The following is a 27986-nucleotide window of genomic DNA, read 5'->3' on the forward strand; positions in this document are numbered from 1 at the left end:
TTAAAACATTTTTATTTGAAATGGGATTCTTTCACTTAAGTGCAAAATGCACTAAAACCACCTGAGGGAATTCTACAACTTTAAATTAAAAAACAAGCAAAGCGTACATAGTACAAAATTCTTTTAAAAAATTGCACAGTCTGTTTAAATGTATTTATATATTTTTTCTTAAATGTTATGCTTTACAATTCAGAAAAGAAACAAAATCACAACATGAAAAATAAAACCTGAATATTTTTTTAATTAAAGCTGAAATAGAGACTGGAGACCCTGTTAACATCTGTGTATCCGGAATACTCAAGTATTGTCTCATCTTGTGCTGATGGTTGACAGTCAGTCAGATCTATTCCAAAGAAAAAACTGTCCTCCATTAAAAAATCTTTTAAAGATCCTTTTTTCGTTCTTTTAGGTTGTTTTTTTCTTTTCCTTAGATTTTGTTCCATCAAGTATTTATGTGATTGTCACAAATAAAGTCCTCGAATTCAGAATCCCTGGTTATAGAAGATATACACCAGAAATCCAGTCGTGAGCAGAATAGATTCCCTGACATTAGATAGACACTGTGTGGTTGGTGTGCCCTCTGTCAGCGTCGATACGGGTGGAAGCCCTGTACATTGTGGTTCTGCCCGCGCCCAAAGCTGTTTCCTGCCGGCTGGGGGCCTGCAGAGGGCTGTGCAGATGGAGCCCCATAGGTAGGTGCTTGCTGGCTGGGATCTGCGAAGCTCTGCCCAAATCCACCCATGTCCTGCCCATAGGCTGCTTTGTATATAAAAAAACAGAATACACACTTTAGACTTCAAGTTCCCATGACCCCCACAGTCCAGAACAGTGCGAGATAGCTTGACATATCTGGGTGGTCAAGGTATCAATGTAAAATTCCTCAGATTTTACCCTCCACTATGCAATGATTGAGTACCATGAAAATTTCCAAACACATAAGAATATGCAAAACTAGAAAGTAAAGATGAATTAAAGGTTCACTGTTAGCCACTGGTGAATGTTTCAATAAACACAGTAATCTGAATAAGATGGGGGTGGGGGAAAGGGCTTGAGATGGCCAGGATCTTGGTAGGTAGTGACATCAGGGACAGGTGAATCAGTCTTGTATTCAGTATCGACTCTGCTCACTCAAGTAGATCGACATATTGTCACCTGGTTAATTAACGTGGTGCTCCATGTTTTTAGCAAGCTCTGAGGAATGATATTAAGGTTAGCTGATGCAATGCTGTGTATTTAAAAGAAAAGCCACTCTTCAAGTACTTTCTCAGAAATGATGTTATTTTCCCACATGGCCTCAGGCCTTCCCCCTCCAACTGCAACAAACAAACGGACAAGATGATAATCTTCATATGAATACATGAATATTCCATTTAGAGTTTGCTACTTTTGTTCTTAATGTAAAAATGTAAGAGTCAACAGATTTGACATTTTTAAAACATACTTTTGAGTCAAAAGCTAGTGAACCATTTCATAGCAATAATCAACAAGGGTTATGATACAGCTTACTACTCAATAAATGTATAAATCATGCCACATGTACACATTTTGTAATGACAGTCTAATATCTGATTTTGATCCTAGTAAATTCATATAACAGATAACAGAATTATTATTATTAATTGAGGGCACATAATGTCTGCTGTTTAAGAAATTTTCATGACTTTCTTGCGTCTCCTACATTTCAGAGATAACCCATTTCCAATCCACTGGGGAAAGAAACTGATCTGGGCTCCAGCATCCTGAAGTATTTTGGTATGGAAGAAAACTGAACCTACTTTTGTAGATCAGAATTTTCTTCTAAAAAGGCAAATACAGAAAAATTAGTAACTAAAAACATCCTCAAGCTTGTTCCAAAAAGGGGATTTGTGGGACTTTGAACATATTAAGAATGTGGTTTCATACATTTAGCATTCAGAGATCACCCTTGACTTTCATTGGGAACCAATCTAAACGTACAGATACCTACTGAATATGCATCTGTAAAAACCGATAAAACTACCATCATGTTGCAATTTGATCCATATCAGGTTTTACAAGAAATAAACCTTCCCATACCTGTTCCAATGTGTACAATATATTACAAGAGATTTTCAATTCTGTGTAAACAGCAGGGCAAACTTACCGAAAAAATGTCAATAAGCTGGGCTCCTGAGTGACTTAATCAATAAATGTAGTCAATATATGGCCCAGAGATTTCTAACACAAGTCTGGGTCATGTCACTAGCCAGCTTTGGATAGGAATAAATAAAAATTGCAATAAAAGCAAATAAATTAAAATAAAGGAACAGATGAATGAAAAATGGAAGAGGCCACAGGTAAACAAGCATACATTCATAACAATTAGATCATCCTTTTACCAGCAAAGAATTGATTTAGGAAGAATACAGAAAGACACTAGACAAAGGTTCCAAGATGCATAGGCATCAGTCAACGTGTTTGTATATTAAACTACAGCTATTTTATAAGAGGTGGAATCATACAGTTCAGATTTCTGCTTTGAGATTCTCACCATGTATGAAAGAGGTTCAGCACACAGAACTGACTGTTTCCTGAGATCAGGGATTCAGTACAATACTGCCATTATTATTATTAATTTGCTTAGCAGGTGCCCTGTGTTCATAGTTCATACTTACATAGTTCATAGTTCATACTTAGAACCAAAAGAAACTAGAACTGACTTTCAAAGTCTTTTCACACCTGGTGAGACTCTTCACTGATCTTTGAAGAGAATTTAAGAGCTACTCCCTATCTTACTCTACAATTTCTATTACAGTACACAACACCACTTAGTATTAGATAGCTGTATTTTAGTATACTTCCAAAAATATACATACAAGAGTCAATTCAGGAAAATAATGTTCGGGGAACAGCTTATACAAACAAAAACAAAGAGAATGACTTAAAGGACAATCAGCTAAAACGGTTTCCCATTTCTACCACTATCGGCTACTTTGTGGTGTGAAAGGTAATACTCCACCTACCTGCACTATATCCCTGCTCAGCCTGACCATAACTGTGAGAAGGACGCGTTGGTCCGTAGCCAGAAGGGTCCTGAGGATAGTTACCCAAGCCTATTAGGGAGATGAGGAGACCAGGATGACTAAACCCAAGAGAGCCTATCTTACATTGCTAATAGGGAGGGCGTCCCATTCATAACCCAGGCCTCTGTCGTAGCTCCTGTTCCTGCCTAAACCTACTGCTTTTTCATACTGCCCAGTTACTCAGCTGAAACTCCAGACTTCGGTGATCAGTATTCCAAAGAAATAAATGATCAACTGGACGAAAAGGGAAATGGCTCTTGTTGTGCTTACTGTCCTAGAAGAGAAAAGAATGCTTAAAGTAATTGTAAGTATTGTCCTTTTAAGTAATACCACAAAAAAATGTGAAATATTTAAATTTTACAAATTAATTGTAGTGGTCTGTAATTTGTCTCTGTAAGCAACATTAATAACACATTCATGATATTAATGATATGTTGTGATGTATTCTATCATACTAAGGGAATTATCAGGACTGTCAATGTGCAATAAGAATTGATGTAAACTGAACGTCTGTTGCCATGTTTAACATCTAGTATGACTCAGAAAAAATATTTTGAAAAATAAAAGGTGGCAAATTAAAGACTAAGAACTAGAATACAAAATGGAACAGAAGGTTCCAAAAAAACTACACTTTATCTTAAGTTGTAGCTACATAGTGCTCAGATAGACCACAGCAATACCTACCAACTAAGTTCCAATTTAGGATTCCACCATGCATCCACAGAAAGACCGACTGGTAAGCATGTTTTCATTTTCACAGTATATTTTGCAACTCTGTGGAGTCCCCACAGCTGGTGGAAATGCCGTCTGTCACAGACATATACATGACTGCGTCACAATCAAGTACCTGCTGTTAACACTAGTAAAGACAGCGCGTTAAAGTCTCCAGAGGATTCGATATGTGAAAATGACTTCAGACGTGAATAACAGATGGAAAGCACAGGTGTACATGAGCTAATTGAGACCAAATATTTTTTATTATATTGATGGTTTTACAAAAATTACAAAAAAATGTGGAAGTTGATGACTTGTGCATAAAGATCATCCTTTGCTGTGTATAATGAACAACTGCACAGCCTGACATGTTTAGCCGCCTTGATCCACTATGTAATTAACTTGCAACTACAGTCCTGGGAACAATTTAGATTAGTAGATGGGTCTGTGGGTAAAAGCTAGTCCAGAAAAAGTATTTCCTGTATTTACAAACCATGCCTTAATATATAATGTTGACAGGGAAAAAGAATCACTCATTGATCTAGGTAAGGTTGTATCTGTCCACGAAACTTCTTAAATCTTTTTCTCACACATTTTGTGACAACAATAAGTTTAAGTTTGTTTATAAACCCTATAAGTAGTAACAATTGTTCACTTACGTCTATCATTCCATTTCTGAGGTGCATGGACACACTATATAAAAATCCTTACAAGCCTGGCTTATCTATGGGACACAATTTGTCAGCTCTCCACAACTTCTCTAACTTGTGCTACATTCACAGCACTGACACGGAAATGTCAACCAAAAACAGTGCTAGCAAGGATGATCTAATTCCACCTACCATTGGTTACCTGTCCATATCAGCCTCCCCAATGCACCTGGAAAATCCTGACAAGATTACATGTGTACCGAGCAGAAATGGGGACTGACCAGGAGGGGTTAAGTAATGGTTAAAGTCCTTTCAGATGCCCCTTGACTCCTCTGAAGCGCTTGCAGATTTGCAATATTCTCACATTATGTATTTTGTCAATCTACAGGCAACGAAATAAAGCTGACACCTTTTGCTTTTAAAATTGCCTAAACAAGCCTAACAAAAGATGTTATCTATAAAAAAAAACTGTCTTGTACCAGTTACATTAGTGCTGTCACAGAAAAAAGAACAACAAACAAAAGATGAACATGGCATAACCAAAGGATCAGAGTTAAGTTAAAAAAGAAAAGGTCTTTGCACACAAGGAAATCTTACACCACATAAAGGTGTACAGAATTCAAATTCTTTTAAAGTTTTGAAACGTTACAACTTCAAAATAAAATCTTAAGAATTCTGTTAGTTCCTAAGAGTTAAGAATCTGTTATTCTTAAGAAACCCACAGTTCCCCAATCTGCAGCTACTGCCCTGTATACTTATGCTGTTGTCTGTTTCATGGGGGAGTCTGACCAGAGGCAAAAAGATAATTAGCGTGTATTTTTCCAAGAGAAAATTACCAATGCAATATCATTGCATCAGTGATTTTATCAGTGTCTGGAGAGCTCTGAATAGATGTAATTGCATGTGAGGCAGGCTCTTGTACAGGGGGATACACACAGTGGAGACGAGAGCACTCTGAAACGCTTGTGCACTTTGCTGCCTGGGTGTACCTACCATATTGGCTGTAGGGGAAGTCGGGCTGTCCTGTTGGGGGTTTGCCCATGTCCTGAGTTGGGGTAGTTGCTGGGGCGAACCCCAGAGGTCCTCCTCCGGGGGTGGTTGGAGGTGGGGGCACTCCTTGTGGAGCAAACTGGTCACCTTGCGGGGTACCAAACCCATAACCTAAACAGGAAGGAGGAAAGTAGAGGACTGTAAACATATTTCATGGGGCTGGTGAGTGATCATGCAAATCATTTGTTTTCTTCTTATTAGAGGAGTTCTATGGAGTAATCATTAAAAACTTGAGCAGATTTTATCTATTTTTTTTTATCTGAGTTTACACACCAACTGTTAATTTTTGCCTGATCAGCATATTATGAAAGCAATTAGAACCTTATGTTATTCTGAAAGGCGCACATATTGGTACAACAAACATAGCCTATTTTTCTATGATGGAGTCACCATGGAAACATCTTTAGTAGCCTAATATGACCTGATTTAATTTATTCTAATGTTTTTTTTTTTTCTGGGATGAATCCAAATTTCTGCACCAGAATCAGTCCTATCAGAATTCTCACCCTTGCATGATACACTTACCGTATGGTCCTTGTAGTTCCTTCAACCATAAAACTTCATTAACAAAGCCAACGATGAAGTGATCTTGTAAGGAAATTGTTGACTGTATATATGTAACGGCATAAAATGGAAGAATATACCAGAAGGACCACAGAGTGCGTCTCTTGGTACTTACCAAACTGAGGTGCAGTGCCGTAACCAGGCTGTGGGTATCCCTGAGGTGCTCCGAACCCCCCAGGAGGGGTGGTTGTTACCAGGAAAGCGTTAAAAGGCGAGGGGGGAGGTGGAGGGGCTCCTCGGCCAGCTGGAGGGGGAGGTGCATACCCGCCTAAAGTAGAAAAGACTGCAGTTTAAAATTACACAATAGTAACACAATGACAAATGGTAAATGCTGACATGCCATCTACATATACCAAGAAGATATTTCTACATTATTTGCAAAATCCGGTCTGTGATGGAGAACCAGTTGTGCCTACACTGTAATTATAGTTAAGTGTTACAGTGGATTCACTACACACTACAGCAAAAACTACAAAAATGAACAGTAAAAAGAATATAAGTTAAAAGCCCAGAGCGCAAGTGGTTTGTGTTGAAATTTAGGCATTACATTTAAAAAAAGATTTTCAGCTATACGAAGCACCGATATTTAAATATCTCCTTGTAATAGTAAATGGACCTGAATTGGAAGAAGCAGTTAGAAAATGGATGGATGGATTTATTATGGGATAACGATAAACAATTCACATCTCTGAATATTTTAGGCAATATAACAACTAGAATTAGATTGCAAATTCCCCTCTAACAGTTGAGAGCATGTTCTGTTGGCATTCCACATCTGAATCGATGCTGTCCATCTGTTTTCTCTACCAAATTAGCTGACTGTTCATCCCTACTTCCAATGTTCTGATTAATGTTAATTTTAAAGACATTTTTTATGATTAATGCACATCTTGGCCACAACAAACACCGCTGATGCTCGAGTTTGAATTTCGGCACAGACCTCCACCTTGTTTCTCTGCACCGGTAAGGTTCAGCACTAACAGTGCGTACAACAGAACGGCCTATCAGTCACGGTTAATTTTCAAATTCATGTTTTAAATTTACAATTAATTAGACACACTTCTATAAACAGAATTATTTAATTATGTATTACATCCCCCCGGACTTCACACAAACACTATTCTTATATTTCATTTTTAAAAAGATGTAATACAAATACATTAAAATAAGCTTGTATTTCTCTTGCTCTTTAAGATTCCAGGGTTACAGCATCAAATCTGTGTTAAAATTAATTGTTTTTACAATGACCAAGTTACCTTTGTATGCTAATTTGTTAATTCACAGAATAAAAATCTTCAGTCTGACGTGTTTATTTCACTACCCTTGGGACTAAGTACAATAAGAAGGAGGAACTGAGAACAGGAAGCGTTTTTTTTTACACAAAGGGTTGGAGAGCATCTTAAAATAGTTTATTGGGAACAAGCTACCCCACTATGCTGTTAATTTTTTAGAGAAATAATTGGATAGCATCCTTGAATTAACTAGTAACTAGCAAGTAAAAAAAGCTAGACAGGATGTGTAGCCTATTCTTTTTTGTATTTTTTTTGTATTCTTTATTCCAGCTACAAGCCTTATGATGTTAACAAAATAATATGAAAGTACCATTTCTTAAACCTAAGAATAAACATGGTTGTCAAAATAGCTAAAAATAAATGTCATTACTTCATTTAAGTGCCTGTATCAAGTTTATACCGTATTTCACTTACAACAGTAACCCAGATGTGCAGAAAGTAACATAAGAGATTGGTTTCTTGAAATGATACCACTCTTGGGGTGGAAAAAAAATGTCTGTTTTTTTTATTTAATTTTAATGGAATGACTAATTGCTGGGGACCTACATTGATAAAGCATTTTTAAAGTTCATTTAAGAAAGATATTTCAAGAGCCAGCACCCTAAGACCACACAAATCTGGTATACAGAGGAGCACTATACTAAATGCACTAAGGAGGAATTTTATGAAGAGTATATTGTACAAGCCCTGAGTGAAATGTACCCAGGACCATTGGGTAAACTACTGTTACAGAAACATGGTATATTGGCCTCCTCGATTTAACCTCTCAACTGAAGTATAGGATCTCCTAGAGTAGTGTCCCTGATCACAACTATAGACTGGGCACTGTCTTGGAAATTCTGATCACCAATCACAGGACTGACTGCTATGTTCCAAGATGACTTACCTATTGGCTGGGCTGTGGACATCCACATTCCTAGAATAGTGGGGGTAAAATAAAAGAGAAGATTAACAAAATGTTAAAAATTGTTAAATGCTACATACACAAATGTTCCATAATAGGGCCTGTTGAAAGAGTTATGAATTGGCAAGAAAGTATCCTGCTCAGATGGTTGATTTTACAAGGCATCACATTAGCTTCCAGAAAATTTACACTGTATTTATTCAACGGACTGCATAATCACAGAAGGTAACCAAAAGCCACTATTTTAGGTATGCATGTATGATGTATGAGGTATGCAGTCCCTCGGTTATTAATATTTGACGACATATTGAAAGACCATTCATGGATTTGCATAAACCAAGAGTTTAATTTTAGATGTGTCCCTAAAAATCAAGTCCTCACACTATAAGCATACAGATTGTTCTAGGATTCCACAGAACTGATTTATAAATCAAGAAGTTTGCATCCAAAACTCAAAAACCTACTACTGTATGTGAGGATATTTTTATTGGAATTTTTATTTTAATTCTGATGACAGAAACCATGTCCTGCCGAATCTGGCTCTGCGCTGGATTTATCATCAGTTCAACAGTGTAATCCTAAGACATGCAGTCAGCGATCACCTGCTGTTTTTTAGAATGGATAACCACACCTGCCTGCTCATATGTAATTTATTCCTGCAGGAATCAATATTGTAGAAACTGCATATTATGAATATGGTTCAGATTTCCATTCTTTTAATACAATAAAAACCTAAATCAACATACTATTTTAAGTAAAAAAAGCAGCTATAAATTCACAGTTCCAAAATGTCAGTCTTGATACCTCAATGCATCCAACTATAATACAGAATGTAACGCAGCTTGTACCAATGCTCATCATTCTAATGTTATTCAAAGACAGTTTTTCAAAAAGAGGTCCAATAAATGCTGACGTTTAGCTCATGCCATCTACCACAGAGAATGTGTAATACAAAGGAATCATCCAAGCACGTGATGCAGGAGGGTCACCTGCTCGCTTTTCTCGCGCTGTGCTGGCTTGCACACAGATTGAAAGGTTGTCTGTATTGCCACTAATGACACGACGTCCCAGGCGTCACGTCCACCTCCACCACTCACCCTGAGGCCCATAGCCCTGCTGCCAGCCCTGAGCTGGCTGTGGGGACCAGCCATTGGCTGCACTCAGTATGCCTCTGGCTCCCCATTGGTTAGCACCTGGCTGCCCTGGGACTGGGGTTTTGCTGTCACGAGGCTCAGCCTTCTTCACCTCCACCTACAGAGAGGACAGGGAGAAAGCAATTGGCAAGAAGAGCCTTTCATTGCCTCAACCCCTTCCCAAAACCCAATTCACACCCGTAAGTAACATTACTCTTAACACTTTAAGCAAACTTAAAATTAAGTTTATATATTGTAACTTATTTGGGCCTCTAAATATAAGGGTATATAAATACATATACTGTTTATAGAGATCATTTTGTTGTTCAGATATGTTTCTCAGGTACTTAACAATTCACTTTAAAGTAAATTTTTAATTATTTTCTTTAAAGGATATATTAATGTAAAAAAAATGAAAAGTTAAAAAGTGTAAGTATGAGAAACCCCTGTATTAACCTTTTCATAAGTTCCACCAATACATCTACCTGAGAAACATAGGATTCTCTAATTTCTTGGTTTTTTGCCTTGGCCCTTGTTTTATACTGATAAAAACATCTAATGGAGGATCAAGACTTACCTTTCCCAGGCTAACGCTTAAAGAATCTCAATTTTATTTAACTTGGAATAGAATTTCAGAAGGGAATGGATGTGGTAAGAGAATCTTAACTTACATCTAACAGAAAAAAATAAACAAACATGCAGATAATACAAATGGACAAAGTTGTAAGTCAAATTAGAACAGAATCTTCATACTGTGTCAGCAGGAGGAAAGCAAAGAACTGCTCAAATACCTAACCCCCAATTTGATAAAGAGCAACTTTTCCATTTGACCTAAAATGATTCTGCACCGAAATGAAAACAAGATTAATTTCTTGGCCTTTGAGTGTACACGGGTTGTTTTTTTAAGTGCTCCTTCTTTCTTAATAGAAAACATAATGAAACTGGGCTGATAATGAAAAGGAGAGACCCCATGGGAACTGTGAACATTATCAATCCACAGATTTTATTAACTAGAGCCTAAGCTAAAGCAAAATAGGACCCATCTAATCAAATAGGACAGTAAAATTAATGAGACTTAGCAGTGCCTCAAGCAAGCAGACGGCAGAATCAGTCCTGTTCCACTTTATAGTGCTTTAAAAACCTACGTGGTGAAGTAGTTTCTCAAGTCAATCTATCAAAAAATAAATTTGCTAAAACGCTAACAAGAATGAGAACTGCATTTATTACATCTACCTTAACATTTTTTGTACACTGGATTTTCATCTATGAGTCACTCTGACCAACACTTGTTTGCCCCCTACTGTCATCACGAAGTCAACTGTGAAGTTCTAACAAGCAACAACTTGCCAAGTTTCAAAATAGGAACAACTGGGGGGGAAAAAATGAAGAAAAGGAACCAAATTACACACTGAAAAAAACACCTAGAGCTGATATCTGATAAGGAAACTGTGAAGAGCTTAACTAAAAAAAATAAAACTACCAGCAACGAGGAATCAAAAGGTGGAGTTGCTGGGATTTTCTTCAACAACGGGGGAAAAAAATACTTTGAAAATGGTTTGAAATCATTTTTCCCCCCTCCTACTATTTTAAATGACATTTGCCCCCCCTACAGACCTAATTAGCTACACATGCTTCAGCACAGGCCTCCCTTCCTCGGCACAACGGCATGGGCTTTAGTCCCAGAGGCACTGTCGAACTCGAGTGATGGATTCTAGGACTTAGGAGGGGGCAGGTGTGGGCCTCTCCTATCAGAGCTGGGATTTAGGACACCATCCGTTCTGCTCCAGTTTCTAATTTTATAACTTCTTTTTGAGTCCCTGCTCGAGGTAATGTCAGAAAAAGAACAATGGCTTATGTAGGGCTTTGATTCACCGAAGAGAGAGGACACTACCAAGGAGACTGCAGTGGAAAGAGAAAAAAGGAGACTGGAAAAAGACACAATCGAGGCATAGTTTGCTATGGTCAACATGAAAAGATCTTCTTCTGTAAAAAGTTCAAGGTGCTAAGAAAGAATTATACAAGCACGGTAAAAACATTTCAATAAGAATTATATAATATCCACCCTTTCCATCATAAAGTTGCTTATTCCTTCCTATAAGGGTTATGGCAACATGGGAAACTCTAGACTTCTTCCCAGTCCAACACAGGGCACTAGGAACCAAACTTCAATACCTCTTATTTAAAAGGCTGCGACCTAGAAGCAACCTCTTTAAAACAAAATGTGGAGGGTATTAAAAAAAAGTGTATGGAAACTTTTATTACATCTTACTCACAATAGCCTCGAGATAATTACACACTTGTAAACGGACACCAGCCGAATAGACACTGAAGGCCAACTGAGAAGTAGAGCAGGGGTTTAGGACACAACGGACTCAGTCGTTAATCATTTCACACAGTGTGTATCAGTGCACACCAGGGGGAGGAGTCATACATTGAAAAGCAGTGCTGACACTATAGGGTTCTGGCTTAGAAGACCTAATTAATTTCAGGGTCCCTGCTGGGAAGCAGCACTACAAAAACAACCTGTCTCAGTAACCGAGTAAATGAAGATGAAATAAAAGACATGTGCAGTACTTTTGGACCCACATTTTCATATAAGATGGAACGCGTTTGCTTTTATATCTAAATTGAATAACCACTATCTCTTAAAAAGATCCATTTTTCAATTAACATCAATATATCTAAATGAAAAAAAACTGAACTGTCACATTAGTCTGGTAACTCACTGAAAACCTACAGCCGATAGGTTACTATCCCACAAAATTGCTTAAAAAACCAAGAGAGAAAAAATAACCAATCCCCGCAATTTTTAGCACAGTTTGACACAGTATGGAGATTCCACATCTGAGGTCACTTAATTGAGGTTTTATTACAAAATAACATGTTAAATTCTACTAAGAACTCAAACAGTAAGTGACCTGGCAAAAATAAAAAAATAAAAAGAGAAAAATGAAAAGAAAGAAAACAAAATAGCAACCAGTCCTTTAAGAGGCTTTAAAGAGGAAAAAGGTAAATGCGAAACTGTACATTTCTGAAATGAACTTTTTGCAAATAAAATTTCAATTTCTTTATGGTTTATAATTAGCAAATTGGTGCTATTCATGAACATCCTAAAGGAGTGGTTCTGTTAACCAAGCCTTGGGCGACTGCAGACGATTTACCTGGTTGTTTAAGAGTGAAAAAATAAAACTAGAAATTCAAAAAGTTACTTGTTACCACACCACCAGAAAGCTCATGAAAATTCATACTTCGTTACTTCAGTTCAACAGGACTGTAGAGTCTCCAATGCCCAAACAAAAATGACTAACTCAAAGATTACTTCTCTTCTGAAGTATGGAATGAAAACTACATTTCATACTGGCTTTGATTGGTTTCACTTATCCGTTTTAAACATAACAAGTCTTAAAAAAATGTTTCTTTTACAAAAAAAATCCTTTTGCATTAAATTGTGGAGAAATACACCCAAAGAGACACAAAACCAATCACTGTACCCATCAAAATATGCATGGGTACCAGACCCAGCTAAAACGCTAAGTCGCCCAAGCCTCAGTCTGATCTTAAGGGTAAAATAAAACTACAACTACACACTTTTTTGCCCATGATGTCGTGAAAATGCATGTTGACAGCCTGGTCCACTGATTGTTCGGCCTCGAAAGTAATAAATCCAAAACCTAGCCAACGACCAAGAGTGAATCAAGGTAGCAGGGTGTTGTGACAACACAGGATGAAGAACAGTATTGGGGCAGCCCAAGGGTTCCATCAAGACTGGCTGGCGGTGCCTGGGGTTCGGATAACGTTGCAGACCTCCAGCTCAAAACAGCTGACTGGCCAGGGCTGAGGGAACACCGGTCAGTGCTATACCCAGCTGTTCCAAATTTCACTCCAACATCTGTATTCAGATTGTGCACACTCCCCCACACCAGAGATCTCCAAATAGGAAAACAGATTGCTGTTTCATAAGTCTAGAAATTTTTGTTACATCGTAATGACTTTTCTTCCATGTTACAGATCGGTGCTCCACAACACATGAAAAAATAACTAATTTCTCTTGCACGACAGATCTCAGCCATAATTTTAAAGATGTTTTATATCTGTTAAATGGGTTACCTACCTTAACTCAATCACCTAAGGATTAATTAGTACATCATAGATAAAGCACATCAGTTCCTGTATGCCTGCATTTTAGAAATAAACCTGTCTGTTCTACTTTCAGCATTTGAAACATAAAGAGATGTTTTGCTCCAGTTGTAACTTTCCCAGATTTTATGAGGAACATTTTGACTACAGGTGTCTCCCTGGAATTTCCAGCTTTCCAATAGTTTTTTGTTTAAAATTCTTTTCATTTGAGAGAACTACCAAATATATTTGATATGATTAAGGGATTGTTGGTTGTATTATATGCCAGATAAACCATTTCTTCTTCTCAATTGTTGAGAGATAAGAAAGGGGATCTGCACATTGGGTTTAAGATTATGTGAATGTTGAATGAAATGATAAAAACTGCTAAAATACAAAGTTTTCAATTGACTTTCGTAAATAAGGTATTCCATGTGCACTAAATGGATTTAACGAATTCAGTAATGGAGCAACTGTTAAGAAGACTGAACAGGCAACAGACAAACCAACCTATAAGCATTAATTTCCCATACTGTCTCATCCGAACCCCACCTTGATTTTCCCCTTGGTATATTGCTTTACAGCAAGTGCGGACAGCAGCCATTGTTAATGCATCAAAAATTGTACAAACAATATCTAAAGCTTCCTCCAAGCTTTCCCAACATCTTTTCTTTTGGGCAAGCCAAGATAAGCCTATAAATGAAACATTAAGAGATTGCTTACGATAATGACACAAAGATATAGGCCAAAATTCTTTCCAATAACAGATTCCATTAAGAGAGCAATAATACATTTTACAGTTAAACAGAATGATTCCAACATATATTCAGAATATATGGTCTAGGGGGTGTAAACAATGTTCTGTAAAGACATACAGGGCATATTTTTGTAAAGAAGAGTGAGTTCATTATAATTGAGTTGCATGAAAAATTATTGTTCTGGATGATGTACGTTAATAGTGTGAGCTTTAATAAAATGAAAAGGTAAAATTTATAACCGGCAATGAGAGATAAAAGTGCTGATCACAAAGGGAAATGTGCAGTCACAAGATTCATCATGGGTGCAGATTGCTGTGGAACTCAATGTCCTGTCATTTTTCTTCAGCTTTGCTAATCTCACACTGAATAATGCTTTTCCAGCTCAAGCTATCTGAGCTAGTTTATCTCAACCACTGAGGTTCCTAAATTAAGCTAAAAATCTCTAATCCATTTTATTAATTCATAACTAATTGATGTTGTTGAAGCCTTTATACAAAACAACTTATAATTGAGTCCACTTACATACTGTAGCTAGGCACGTTACTGAACCGATTCGAGTGAGGTATCTTGCTCAACAGTACAAGAGCAGTGTCTTACTTGGGATTTTAACTCGCAACCTTCCAATTACAAACCATTATGACTGCTTCCCACTTTAAGCAGTTCATATAGGAGAGAAATGAGTAATGAGAGGTAATAAAATCTATAGAACTATTTCCAGGAAAAACAAACAACTTGGTAATTTAAAACTAGTATTGCTTTTACATTTTAGCAATATCATATTCAAAGTGTTTCATTTTTTTAAAGGGCTGTCAAATGTATAATCAATCACACCTTTCTCTAGACCTGAGCATAAACTTAAAAAATGTGATTACACAGAACTAAAAACACTATAGTCCCTAACAGGCTACACAATCCAACAACCAAATAACAAATAATGTTCTAGGACACATACATAACTTACACATCTTTCAATGCATTAAGTGCTTGGGCTGCTGTTTCACAGCCATGTGCCAAGAACACTATGTAACAATATTCATTCAGAGAGGAGGTTCTCCTAAGACATTTGTGTATCTGCAGGATAAGCTTCTATACCAAACTTTCCCTTAGGAGTCTGTATTTCTACAGTGTTGTCTGAACTGGGGAAATACATACAGTTTAACCTGACTATGTGAAAAGCGAAGAGACAAAGCCTGTGACCTTCCACTGTTGACATTAATGACAAGGGAAGTACAATAAGTAAATATTACTTGGGTACTTTGTACCCAAGGAGCCACTGGCTCCCATATCAGAAAGTGCAGTTGGAGTATCAAACTGTTTGGGTTCTAACTACAGAATTTGGGGGAGCCAAAGATTCTCGCATGGTTTTAGGAAGGAGGTCCAACTTTGCCGTTTTATAGGTAGGGGTCCACCTTGGGGAAAACAAATTGGCTAACAAGGGAGAGTTGTGGGTAACAGACCATGAAGCTTCCAAAGGCCCTTCTAACTTCAGGATGTCTCTTCTGGAATAAAAAGTCTGGCCACCACACACGGCATCTAAAACAGTATACACATGAAGGGACTAATCAAAAGGAGGCACGAAGTGCTTTAAGGTTTCCTGATCTGCAACAGTTTCAGTACACTTCATAACAAAGGACTTGTGAATTGAATCAGGTAGGAAGATAAGAATGCCACTAGCCAGTCGATTAACCACTATGGCACAGAGCAGTCCTCATCACAGGTTTCACTGCTATTTTTGTAATGTATAGCAATTCAGTAAAGCATGCAAATTACATGCCAAACAATAGCTTACTTTGAGATTATCATAACTGAAGAAAACACTTGCAATTTTTCATGACTACTGTGACTGTACAAATAAATAATGGATGTTATTCCTGGTTGCCTTAAAGGCCAGTGTTAATTCACTGAACATTTACCCTCGAGTCTTCGGTCCACAGCAACAAATTATAAGCTTCAGCTGTAGATATGGTAAACAAGACTCAAAAATGTGAACCAGTTTTATAAGATTTGGGATCTGTTGCAGGCGACAGAAGTACATAGTGAGAAGATCTTTGTGAACACTAGGGGGACTTAGCCTAATTTCAATTAGGAATCAGCAGGGAAAACTGGGGTTTGCAATTTCCAATATTATGTCAAAAAGTCCCCTGTTGCATGACACATACTAAAAATACTGTCTTCCCATACACCATGCATGATTTAAAAATGTTTAATTTAAATTTTATGTTTTTCTTTAAAATCTGGCATTTTTGGTCCATTTTAATGGGCATATTATGCACATAGAAAAGTGTAACTCATACTTTCTTGCACTAACCATTGGCAAGAGTAAGGTATGCAAGATAATTAATGCTCTACAGGTAATTTACTAACTTTTTAAAACATTAAAACAAATGTTACAAGAGATGATGAGACAGTATGTTTTGCCTTTTGTCATAAATGTTTAAGTTTAATTACTTCTAAATAGTTTGGACATGAAATTATTTATTTTGAACAAACCAGACTTATCCACACTTGTAATCTGAAAATCAATGTAATAAACAAAATTTCAGTTCTCTTTCCAGAACGTATATGTAGCTTTATGGCAATAGCTTAGAATTTTTTTTTAAGTGCATTCAAATGTTTATTTCGTATCTTTAATGGGTTTATATTTACTTACATTGTTTAGTTCAAGAAGTAAAAAAGAACCTTCCAGAGTGGAAAAATTAAGATAAGTGTATAAAATAATAATAGTAAGAGATGACTTACTGGCAGCTTAACTTAATGTCTCATGTTTTTTCTTGCAAACCTTTTTATTAGATAAGTACTAAAAAAAAAAGACAAAAATTCCCTTTTTATTTTTAGGAGTGGTGTGAGATATAGGACAATTATAAAAGGTATGCTGTATCCTCAATAGGAGCCATAAAAAGACAAATACACTAAAATAAACTGCAGCAACTTTGTTTACACCCATAGACCCTATTGACTTTTCAGCCCATTTCTTATTTTGGAAGTGGCCTGTACCTCTGTAGTATAACTTAGTACACAATAACCTAGAGGAGAAAAGAAAAATCTAAAGAGAAACCGTTAATCACATTCAAACAATTAACAGGGAGAGAGAAAGAAAAGAGAAAGATAGAGAGGGCTTACTTACAAAAGCACTAAGTCTTTCATATGGAACACTTACATATGTAACTTAAAATGTCAAAGAGTATGTCTAAATTAAAATAAACAAATAAAACTTACATAATACTTAATGTAAATGAGATATTTATAAAATATATAAAATGCATCTATGTATAAACAATAATGAAATTATAGAGGTTTGATTACATCAGATCGTTTCAAATGACAAACTATTCCTTTGTGTTTTTTTCCCCCAGAGAGATTAAAATATTGAACAGAAAATAAAGAGGTCACTGATGCTAAAAAGAATCATTAACTACTGCAAGAGCGTTATCTAGGACAAGTCCAGAGGACAGATAGATAGCTCGTCTAAGCTAATTGAAACCTTCAGTCAATTTATATTCTACATCTAAGCTGTCAAACAAATTCATAACAGAATCAATATCATAAAATGTCTTTGTTACTGTAAAGGGAAAAGGGGATCATGGGGTGCTGTTCAAATTCTTTGTATTTTATTTATGTCAATGGTTTTTATTTATGAGAATGATGTTGTACTGAAATAAGTATTGTACAATAAAAATATTGTAGGCTTCCATCATCTGAGGTGCATTGATCATATTTAAATATGTACCAAAATACTTAACAGAGCATGTAACAATTTTCCAATGATGATTAGCTGACATAACCAAGTAAAAGATGCAATGCACTTGGCACAAGAATACTAGCGGGCATATTCGTTTTCAAAATGGCACAATATGGTTTCAAAAAGTGTTTAAAAGTAGGAAAGTCATTCAGGCATTCCTCTAAAATTATTAAAGATCAAGCACTATCTCACACTAACTGTATGAGTCATACAGTGAATCTTCATGCCATATGAATGCCCAAGCATAAAGAAGAAAACTTCATAGCACTTTAAATGCTGAAGTGTCCTTTCTAGAAACATTACTCATGAAAACGGCCTTTTCATTGCAGTACACATGAATACAGTCACTGGATACTGAATGTGGCCTTACTCTTGGGGTCAGAATAGTTTGTCATGAGATTGTAGTTGGAGATGAAGTTATGAAGAAAAAAACTGGATCAGCTTTTACCTCGGGGCCTCTGCTTCTCCGCATCATAGATCATTACTACTTCAGTGACCTTAAAGAAAAGGCAAGGACAAATTATATTTATAATCAGCACGCCCAACAATTTTGCTGTTTTGTTTCCTAGTACCAGCTCATACCCTTACTCGGTATCTATTATTTCAAAGAGCGCCTCTTAATACAGTTACCTACTGACAAACATGCCTGCTTTTTTCCCCACTATAGCCTTCTTTCAGAAATCCCAGTCATACAAAACAGGGCACTTTATGACTAATCGAGCCTGTTCGCACTCACCACTCCAAATCTACTGAAATAATCCCTGAGCTCAGGTTCGCCACAGTTGTGAGGGATACCGCCGACAAAGATCTTCTTTGATTTACTGCCGTCACTCTTGCTTCCCTTCTGCAAAGTGGAACATGAAAAGAATGAAATGACACAACGCAAGGTGGAAAACCGCAGGGCAGACTTGTGATGGGCCGGCTGCGGAGCCCTATAATGAGTCGAACAGACCAAGACAACTACAAAAACAGCTTCTTGCGGTTTTCAGTCTGCGGCATAATTACTTGCCAGTCACTTCGTTAGAACGGGCTGCAGCCACAGTTCTTACATTGGGTTGTTTTTTTTTTCTTCTGCCGCACAGATATTCTGACAACTTACTCTTATACAATTTATTTATGCACTTCATTTTGGGTTTCAGGAAACTATGGCTCAAGTCCCGTCCAAGATGTAGTCCCACCTTGTGGCCTATACTTTCAAGCTAGGCTAACATAACAAAAGCTTGTATGAATATAAAACATCCATAAGTCTTAAGAAAGACAACAGTATGTAATTTTTATGTTTCTTATACAAATGACCTAAAGATTCAGACAAAGATCCTATTGTGAATAAATCACTGAGCCAATTCAATACATTTAAAACAATCATTAAATATGTAAACGATCATATAAAGTTATACTTCATTTTTACTACCACCTTTACTAAAAATGTTAAGGTAACTGTGCAATTTACTATGTAAAAGGATTAAAACCAAAGGGTTTTAAAAAGCATTTTAAATGCAGAACTTCCGTTTGAAAATGCATTGCAATATAGATCTACAATGATTTGCTTGGAACCAGAATCTATCTGACTTGTTCAGGACTTTGTCTTCCTGCATCTGCTTTGAGTTACACGGGCACTGTCCTTAATAATATACATAAAAGTTCAAATCGCCAGTTTTGCGTGCGAATCCCAGCCTCGTACACCACGTTTGAAGGACAATGCAAATTTAGCGCAACAGTCCTGCAGATCAGCAGCTGGCAGGCCACAGCACTGCAAAAATGTTACCGCAAAGAAAACACTGATGTGGTGGTAAAATCCCAGGTGTCCAGAAAATATAGAAGCAGGTCAGCATCTCTTGAGACTATAAAACTACATAATGTACAGTACTCCTCTGTGGGCAGGTGTAGCCTAGATAAAATATGCTCTTCCCTTACCCAGCCTTCCTTTGTCCGGGTCTTCTCAGGCTGCATTCCCCGGGGAGTGCATGGCTTCGGGTCGATCTGCGCAAACATAGACATGTCTCCCCAGTAACAACATATGCAATATATAGAACATTTTTTAAAAATATGCACATTTCTTTTACATATTATAAAACACTATCTCACTACCACTAAGAAAACAGGCGACAAGGGTTGGTTGCAGTTTAACAAAACACTGTACTCACATTTCTTCCATCCAAGTTATGGGGTTTTGTATCCAGCACTGTCCGCACACAATTGGGATCTTTAAATTTCACAAACCCAAAGCCTCGTGATTGATTCGTGGTCTTATCTTTCATAATTACACAGTCTACTACTTCCCCATACTGAGAGAAATAGCTCCGCAGTGTTTCTGGTGGGAGAGAAGAAAGCACATGAGTGGTATCCCACACTTTATTATTCGAGTCACAAAACACCCCCGATTCATGAAAGCTAAAACGTTTGCTACATTCCAGAAAAAAATATTCAGCTTTCAAATTAAACAGTTGCATCTAGAAAAATATGACTGTGTGTTTAAGGACTTCAAGCCTCTGCTTTGTTTTGGAAGGGCTATTTAGAGAAGTGCTTGGAACATTCTATGCAGACATCCAGTATTGTGACAACATTTTAAAATTATTTAAAATAATTTTAAAACAATATTATGCGATTGCTGTCTTGCGGTTAGGTGTCTCACTTCTTTTGTTGTTGTGTGTGATCATTTTTAGCCAGTCCTTGTTGGTGTGTTATTATTTTAAGCAACCATTCCAGCAAAACTACCTTCCAAAAATAAATTCACCAAGGATATATGCGATAGACATGAGGTGGAAAAGATGATCAGTAATGCTCTGCTTCCTGTGAGGTTTTAGCTAGTCTTGATACATATTGAGAACTCTCTAGAAACACAATTTAACACATTTCAGTTGGAAGTTTAAAACCTTTCCATGTATAAGAATAATGACAGCACAGCACAGATCAGATCACAAACGAACAATAGTTATTAACGTAAAAATAATCTTTAAATTGCTCAAATTATAATGTTCACATTATAATTTTCATAAAATGGTATCTGTTTCATAAAGTTCTGTCCCATCATCCACAAATAATCAAATCAGCATCCAAAGAAATGGGAGGACAAATCCCAGAAAGAAACATGTAATCTTGGTGTGGTGGTGTGAAGGTGTGGCTTGGGGTGGGAAAAGCACAGGCTTAGACCAGTGTAAAAGATACAAAGACTGTACAGTGAATGATAGCGAATAATGAGGAATACAAAAACCTCTTTGACTCTTCAAAGAGCAAAGTTGTAATTAGGTTTAAATGCAGGGTGAGTCTGTCTCCTTTTCTGAGCTAGTGACCACTATTTTTATGGTCTTATTTTGTCTCAGTATAGCTTCTCTTCTGAAGAGTCTGGGAACTCAGACCAACAAACATGTTTAAAAATAAAAATACTGATATAGTGTTTAGCTAGAATTGTGAAAGTCTTAATGAAAACTTTCTTTGGTAAAAAAAAAGTCAGTTCACTAAATGTGATTTTCATTTATTCCTTCTAGTAGCCTAAAGCCTTAAGGCAAATAGAGGAATACAGGCATCAACAAAAATCCCAGAATGCGCTGTAAATGCTTAGCTCATTATTTAAAAGCCTCAAGGTAGTGCAGTGATGAAGTCCAGGTGGATACCTTAAGCGGGGCAGGAGCAGTGCAAGCAGACACAGTAACATTCTGCTGCAAACACAACTGTGCCATCCGAGCATGTGAATCGAACTGAGGCTTTGGATGCCTCCAAGCTACTGACATGCTCCTCTCTTCCACTCTGCACTCACAGGAGGCATACAACGTTAAAGTAATCACAAACTGGTCATTTCTTACCATCTAAAACGTTTATTCAGTTAGCCCTCTAATTTCCAAATACACATAAATCCTAGCTTGTATTAAATCTGATGGATTTTGTCTGAAGTCACTGGGTTCCTTTTTGAATATGAATCTTAAAGTAACTTGTGGATATAATGTTCCATTTGATGAAAAATGGATTTGGATTTGGTGTCTAAAGGTTGTTGGATCAGTAGGTGGCTCTCTTTCCTCTGGACTATAATTTCAAAACCAGTGCCCTGGTATGGTGACTGGGGGCACTGGAAAGAACATTAGCTCAGAAGAACTTTAAAGATATAACATACATAGTATGAAAGCACAAACATGAAAAGGTTATATATTACGGTGCAATGTTTGAAAACTGGTGTATCTGACATGTCTAGGAAGATTACCCTAAACACAAGCAAGCACTTGCTTTGAGATTTAACACTTGCATATATGCACCCAGATCCAGCAACTCATGCGTCTTGGTATAAATCTAAAGTAGCAATAGATGGACATGCACTTGCTGCTGCAACTAAATGACGAAATGCAGCACAAATGTGTTAACAATGAGTGAATGCAAGTGATTAGACTGCTTGAACGTGCTGAAGAAAGTGCTGTGTTATAGTGCCATTAGTTTCATCACAAAGCTGGACTCCCTTATTCCTGCTTTTTTAAACTGGACCGTGTTATAACTATAACAAACTTTCCAGGATCAGAAGTGTTGCAACAACAGAAAAATCAGTTCACAAGACTTGAATCAAAGTGTGTAATGTAATGTTACATGTTGAGAATAGACGTGTTGCTCAAAAGAGAAATTTGCCAAATCGAGCAAAGTCAGGACAGAAAAAAATCCCGTTCCTGTCCCACAACACTCAGAACACAGATGAGGTATTTTGTTGCCATATAAAGCTTCAGAACATCCAGTAAAACGGAGGCCCAGCACGCAACAAAATCTCCAGCAGGACCTGCTTCTTTGGTTCTGCCAAGGCATAAAGGCAGATGGACAGTTATTGACTTACCCTGCGTGGTGCTCCAGTCTAAGCCACCCACAAAGAGCTTCCTAAAAAGATAAAGTAAAAGGTCTCTATGGAGTACACATTTAAGAATCTCACTTTAAGCCAAAAATTTAATACTTATGTTTTGAGGACACATATTGTACACATCTTAACAATATTTCACGGCTCTTCACAGAATAACAAGGCCAAATGAAAAAAAAATCATAAGATACTGTAAATGAATGCAACATTTTGAAGGATGTCAAACCCTTCATTCAATACTGAGGAGCACGGTTGTTAAGGTTCAGCTGAGAAACTATTTCTACCTAAAAAAAAACAAAGTGAAGAATCATCAGGAGACTCTGCAGTCAGAAAGTGATTTTTAAAACTAATGTAGTATTCTGGCCTGCTACGGATATACACTGTCAACATGAAAAATGTACTCCTGTCCAATAATATCATGAAAGTAGCACAACAAGCTTTAGCATGATGCCCCAGTAGAACTCCGAAGTGACTTATTCTTTGCTTTTAAGTTCAGTTTGTTCTTTTTTTGTTCAGTTTTAAGTTCAGTTTGTTAGTTCTATCAATGACCTTCTAATAGTTCTGCACTGGGTGTTGGGAACCTCTCTTCAGAGACATATCTCATGATATTAAGTCAATCTGAAGTTCAAGTAAAAAAAAAGGAGTAAAAAACAGATTTTCATCAACTACTGCCTTCACACTACAGTAATGGCATTTACCTTTGTGTTACTCACGGGCAATGTGGTTAAGGGTGTGCAATTATGCAGACTGAACTGCACACAAATAATTAAATGCATAGACCCCCAGTGAAGATGTTGATAAAATCCCCTGTCTGTCGTCATGCTTTAGTGATAAACGTATGCTTCTGTTAAACTCTGAATTCCCATCAAATCTGCTTTAACATTCCCTCACACGTTAACTTAAATGTTAAGTACCAAAGTATTGACATGACTTTTACAGTTATTACCTGACTTACAGATCTGTTATTATAATGTTTAGATTGCTTGTTAAGGACTGATTGCACTCATGCTTATGAGGGTTGCACAATGCTGTAACAGAGGACTAGAGAACAGAGATTGTGATCAGTTATGCTTTTGGGGTATTGTTCTATTTGCTAAAGGCTTTAATCCTTTTATGCAACCATTGCTTGGATACAAAGCATTTCATCAGTCTAGTTTCAGCAGGACTTACCTGTTCTCTTAATTGTAAACACATGAAATCAATATTTTTGCATACACAAAGAAATAGCCTAGTAAGAATGCAGTGATATTTTAATGACAGGAAGAAAAAAGAATTCTATTTAAAAATTTTATTAAGTAATGAGTCTAACATAAGGTTATTCTTTCCAGTTTAACCGTCACATATAATACAGCCTATATCATTATATATGAAACACACATAAGACTGAGAGTTTAAAAATCAGCCCATTTAAATCAAGGGAGGCAGTCACATTATATAGCCACAGTGAACTATTATATTCTATGAAGAAGGAGATTGAAAAGATACAGCAACTTATTGCATAGGTACAGAAACATCCACTGCTATATGTTAATATTAACATTCTTCAGCGACAGACCAACCTCAATAAGTAGAATATGGTTGCAGTTTATGTATGCTAGCCGTGGCTCAGAAGTTGATACAATATTTTAGAGGAATGTGCGAGTTTCGTTCCTAGTAAACATTTTAAAATGTCAGATAGCAATTATAAGAATGAGAAACGTGGAAAAAGTGTGAATTGAAAGATGCCATTCAACGCATATTTCTTTCTTTTTAGTTTACACTTTGCTTCAGTACCGCACCTAATGGGAAAGTCATCCTACTGCAGTGTCAACGTAACTGGACAGTAAACGTTCATAAGTTAATATCTTCTGAGCTTGCTTACATCTACTGGTTTATTGTGCATAAGCTCTTGTAAACTTGCTACAGATATATAGACCATTATGCAAAAAAAAAGTAAACCACACTAGTAAGTAAACAACTGTTTCATAGGGTACATTGACTTAAACACCACCTAATTAAATTCTTATTTAAGAGAAATTTAGGTTAAAATGTGCTTAAAAGGGGAATATTAGGAAACAGGTGTATTAACTTTAGATACTAAAGTATACCTGTCATAATTCATGCAAAATTCTCCCTTTTAATTTAGAGCTACACAGCCAATAACAAAAACTGTGAGTCATGGCATTATCTATGGGATTTTGTTTTATCAGCTCTTTTATTAAAGCTGTCTTTTTCTACATGGTTCATTTTGAAATGAGAACAGCAGCTGTCTGTGCACCACAACACATGGCTGAACACACTCTCTGTGCTATAGTACTTTATGTACCAACTGTGTTTGGCCAATTGCAACCTTTCTTCCACTGTCCCCCCATCTTGTAAGAAATAAAAGAGTTGTTTATTAATAAAACGACAGACTGGCAGGTGCTGTTTGATATAACAAAGCCCTTTTTCCTTTGGGTGTGCCCAGTCCACAAACAACATACTGAACAGTTATAGTTTTTATCATCATTCTAGGTGTGACCCGAGCTTTAACTCTTTGAGATAATTCTGAAAGCTTCATCTATTTATGTGAGCTTTTTGAAATACAGAATAATACACGTGAACGTATTCACACATAGCAACAACATCTACCACAGTCTACCTTGTGAAATACACCAAACAGACTGGTTTGATTAATTTAATACGTTTATCTTTATAAAAACGCTCGGCTTCAGTGGAACTTGAAGTGGAGACTGAGAAGGGGAGCTGTTCATGGTGCTGAAGGAACAATAAATCGACTGTTTAATCATTCATTTTTATGCACAAAGTAAAATATATTTTCTATATGTGTACAGTGCTGTACAAAGGTCTTACACATATTTAGTTTTAATGCCCATTATAACAATTCTGTAACACGCTCAGTGCTCTAATTCTCATTACATGTATGTAATGAGATAATCAATTAACTCCGATCCCCCACAAGTGCTTCCTACTATTAACACAGCTTTGACTATTATTAATACATCTGAGTTTGGCTGAGATGAAAACAGTTATTATATATCCATCTTTAATTCATATTTCTCAGAAACCACAAAAACTCGATCACAGCAGCCCGAGGCAAACTATACCCGAGTAATATTAAGTCCTGTAGTAGCTGATCCATCTCATTTACTCATCAAATGTAACTGACTCACTGTTAGGTGTTCTGCAATATTAATAGCCTTTGATCCACTCTACAGGTCAATAAAGCTATAACAGTACCTCTTCTACTACAAACCTATCAAGGTTTACTATTAGCATCAAACACTGTCTAAAAATATCTAAGTCTCAGCAGTGTACATACACACATAAATGTTTCCCCTAAGCTGGAGGTTGCATTAGCATTGCACTGTTTTCACAGAACCAAATGGTTATAATAATTGGGTTTATATGTTGATACTACTTGGGTTTATATGCAAGGTTTTAGCAAACACTTTCAGTTGATGAGTGATCTGAAAGCAATTGGGACTTGCACCGGTGCCCTATTTGAGCATTTGTACAGCACTGTCTGCAGCTCTATAAATGATACTGGAGAACAGCAATCGTTTGATGAGATTTGAAAGGCCACAAATAATCCGCCCTAACATTTTTTTTTTTAGTTGATCCGGGCTTTTCCCCGAACTCCTGCCAATGACTCTGAAGACAGCGGCGACGCAGAAATGGACAGAAACGTGCGCACCCTTTGTATTTTACCAGTCTTTTATTATGCTACACTCAGCCTGCGAGAGCACTGCAAATAAGGCTCATAAGCCACCTCATCAAGGAGCAAGAACAGAATAATAGCACCGCAAGGGTCTTTTACACACCTTGCAACGTGCAGGCGGCCGCAGCTCCGCGCTCTCGCCGTGTATCATACAGATGTCAATAACGCACAGCTGGAGTAAACTCGCCCAAGAGCCGAGAACTTGGGACTGCACTTAAAAACCCTATGCCTTTCAAACCCGATCTGAATTCGTGCAACAGCCGCGTCCGTGTGTACCTGAGCACACCTCCGGCCGGGACAGAAACACACCTATACTGCATGTAAATAGCCAGCCAACACGATCTCCTCCTGCGAGTTTCGGTTTTCCTGAAACTGTTCACTTATTCACTATTCACTATTCCCGGGCCCCGCGAAGAAGCTAGGAGGAGGACAGGCGTGAAAACACCAGGTGTGGAACTGTCCTCTCCGCCCCGTTTCCCGCGACGCCCAGAAACCTTTTGGCGCCGTTTGAAAGGGGGTGCCCGGCTCGCCCTTCAGGCGGACCCCTCTTCAAACTTCCTCACGAAAACAGGGTGTTTCTCCCGCCCGGGTTTCTTTATCGCCGCCTTAAAACTGGAGCCTCCAGCCCTAATCAACGGAGACCGGGGGGCGGACGGCGACCGCCGATAACGCCGCCGGAGTTGCAACCTCCTCCAGCGACACCCCGGGGCTCCCGGCATTGGAAACCACCCCGGGCAGCCGGATATCACCATCACCCCGGCTCTGCGATAGGCGCGACGAAGAAAACACGCACGGAGACGGCAGCCCTGGGGGAGCTTCCTCTGCGGTGGAGGTACATCTGACACCCCACGGGGACGAAACTAAACAGCTCCCGTCTCTCCCGGGGAGACCCCGGCACCTCGGGCGATGTCTTACCTCCTCCCGCTTCGACCCCCTTTCTCACACCGACACCCCCCCGCCGAGAAAAAAAAAAGTTATTCAAAAAGGACAGGTACAACTAGTCCGAAATTTAAATACCTGCGCCTACGTCTACTCGCGGTTGTCCGTGTAAGTGACTCTCAACGGCGCTTCGACTGCCGGGTTTGGAGGAGTCTCCAACGTCAATATCTTGCGCTATCGGACCCCTTTTTTTCCCCGAAAAATAAGAACAGTACCCCCCCCCAAACCCGGACATCTCTCGAACATCCCTTTCCGACTACCTCTCCCTGGATTGTCCCAGTCAGGCAACTCCGAGGCAGGCGCCAAGGCCACCGGCAGCTCTCTCGGCTGCAGGCGGCTGCCCTGTCCCGTCGGTTCCCGTCCCGCCGCGGTCTGCTCGCGTCTTACCCGATCTCGTCGCCGGCTAAGCTGCTGTTCATGTCTGCGGCAGGGTGAGGAGGACGACCGTGCGCACTGGTGCCAGGGGCTCCGCTGCTGTCTGCCTCTCGTCAGCTCCCCGGGAAGGTCACTCCGCTTCTGGTTCAAACTGAATCTGCGCAACGGCGACGCGAGGCCACGGGGTCC

General features: G+C 38.0%; 1 protein-coding gene across 4 annotated transcripts; it reads right to left on the reverse strand.

Moving 5' to 3' along the window:
• dazap1 (DAZ associated protein 1) lies at positions 1-27985 on the reverse strand. 4 transcript variants are annotated; one of them, XM_015365599.2, is made up of 13 exons: positions 27810-27985; positions 22766-22806; positions 20106-20272; positions 19876-19941; positions 18698-18805; positions 18410-18458; positions 12937-13019; positions 9313-9466; positions 8198-8227; positions 6135-6287; positions 5399-5566; positions 2982-3071; positions 1-756 (listed from the first exon to the last, which is right to left on the reverse strand). In XM_015365599.2, the coding sequence occupies exons 1-13, from the start codon at positions 27839-27841 to the stop codon at positions 584-586; spliced, it is 1314 nt and encodes a 437-aa protein (XP_015221085.1). In that variant the 5' UTR covers positions 27842-27985; the 3' UTR covers positions 1-583. The 4 variants fall into 4 exon arrangements, with proteins under 4 accessions (XP_015221085.1, XP_015221084.1, XP_006639868.1 ...); XM_015365598.2 differs by having other exon boundaries at positions 1-759; positions 27810-27984; XM_006639805.3 differs by lacking the exon at positions 2982-3071 and having other exon boundaries at positions 27810-27980.
• Position 27986: the final 1 nt, after the last annotated feature.

The sequence above is a fragment of the Lepisosteus oculatus genome, chromosome 29 (assembly GCF_040954835.1).
Source record: "Lepisosteus oculatus isolate fLepOcu1 chromosome 29, fLepOcu1.hap2, whole genome shotgun sequence".
Classification (NCBI taxonomy): Eukaryota; Metazoa; Chordata; class Actinopteri; order Semionotiformes; family Lepisosteidae; genus Lepisosteus; species Lepisosteus oculatus.

Bases quoted from the DNA above. Each gene is read 5' to 3' on its own strand.
- dazap1 (XM_015365598.2), bottom strand. From the start codon at position 27,841: ATGAACAGCAGCTTAGCCGGCGACGAGATCGG. The intron at 13,020-18,409 runs GTAAAAGCTGAT...GTCGTTGGCTAG, and splicing joins GGAGAAGCAGAGGCCCCGAG to GTTTTGGATTTATTACTTTC. The intron at 5,567-6,134 runs GTAAGTACCAAG...CTTCCTGTTTAG, and splicing joins CGGCACTGCACCTCAGTTTG to GTTATGGGTTTGGTACCCCG.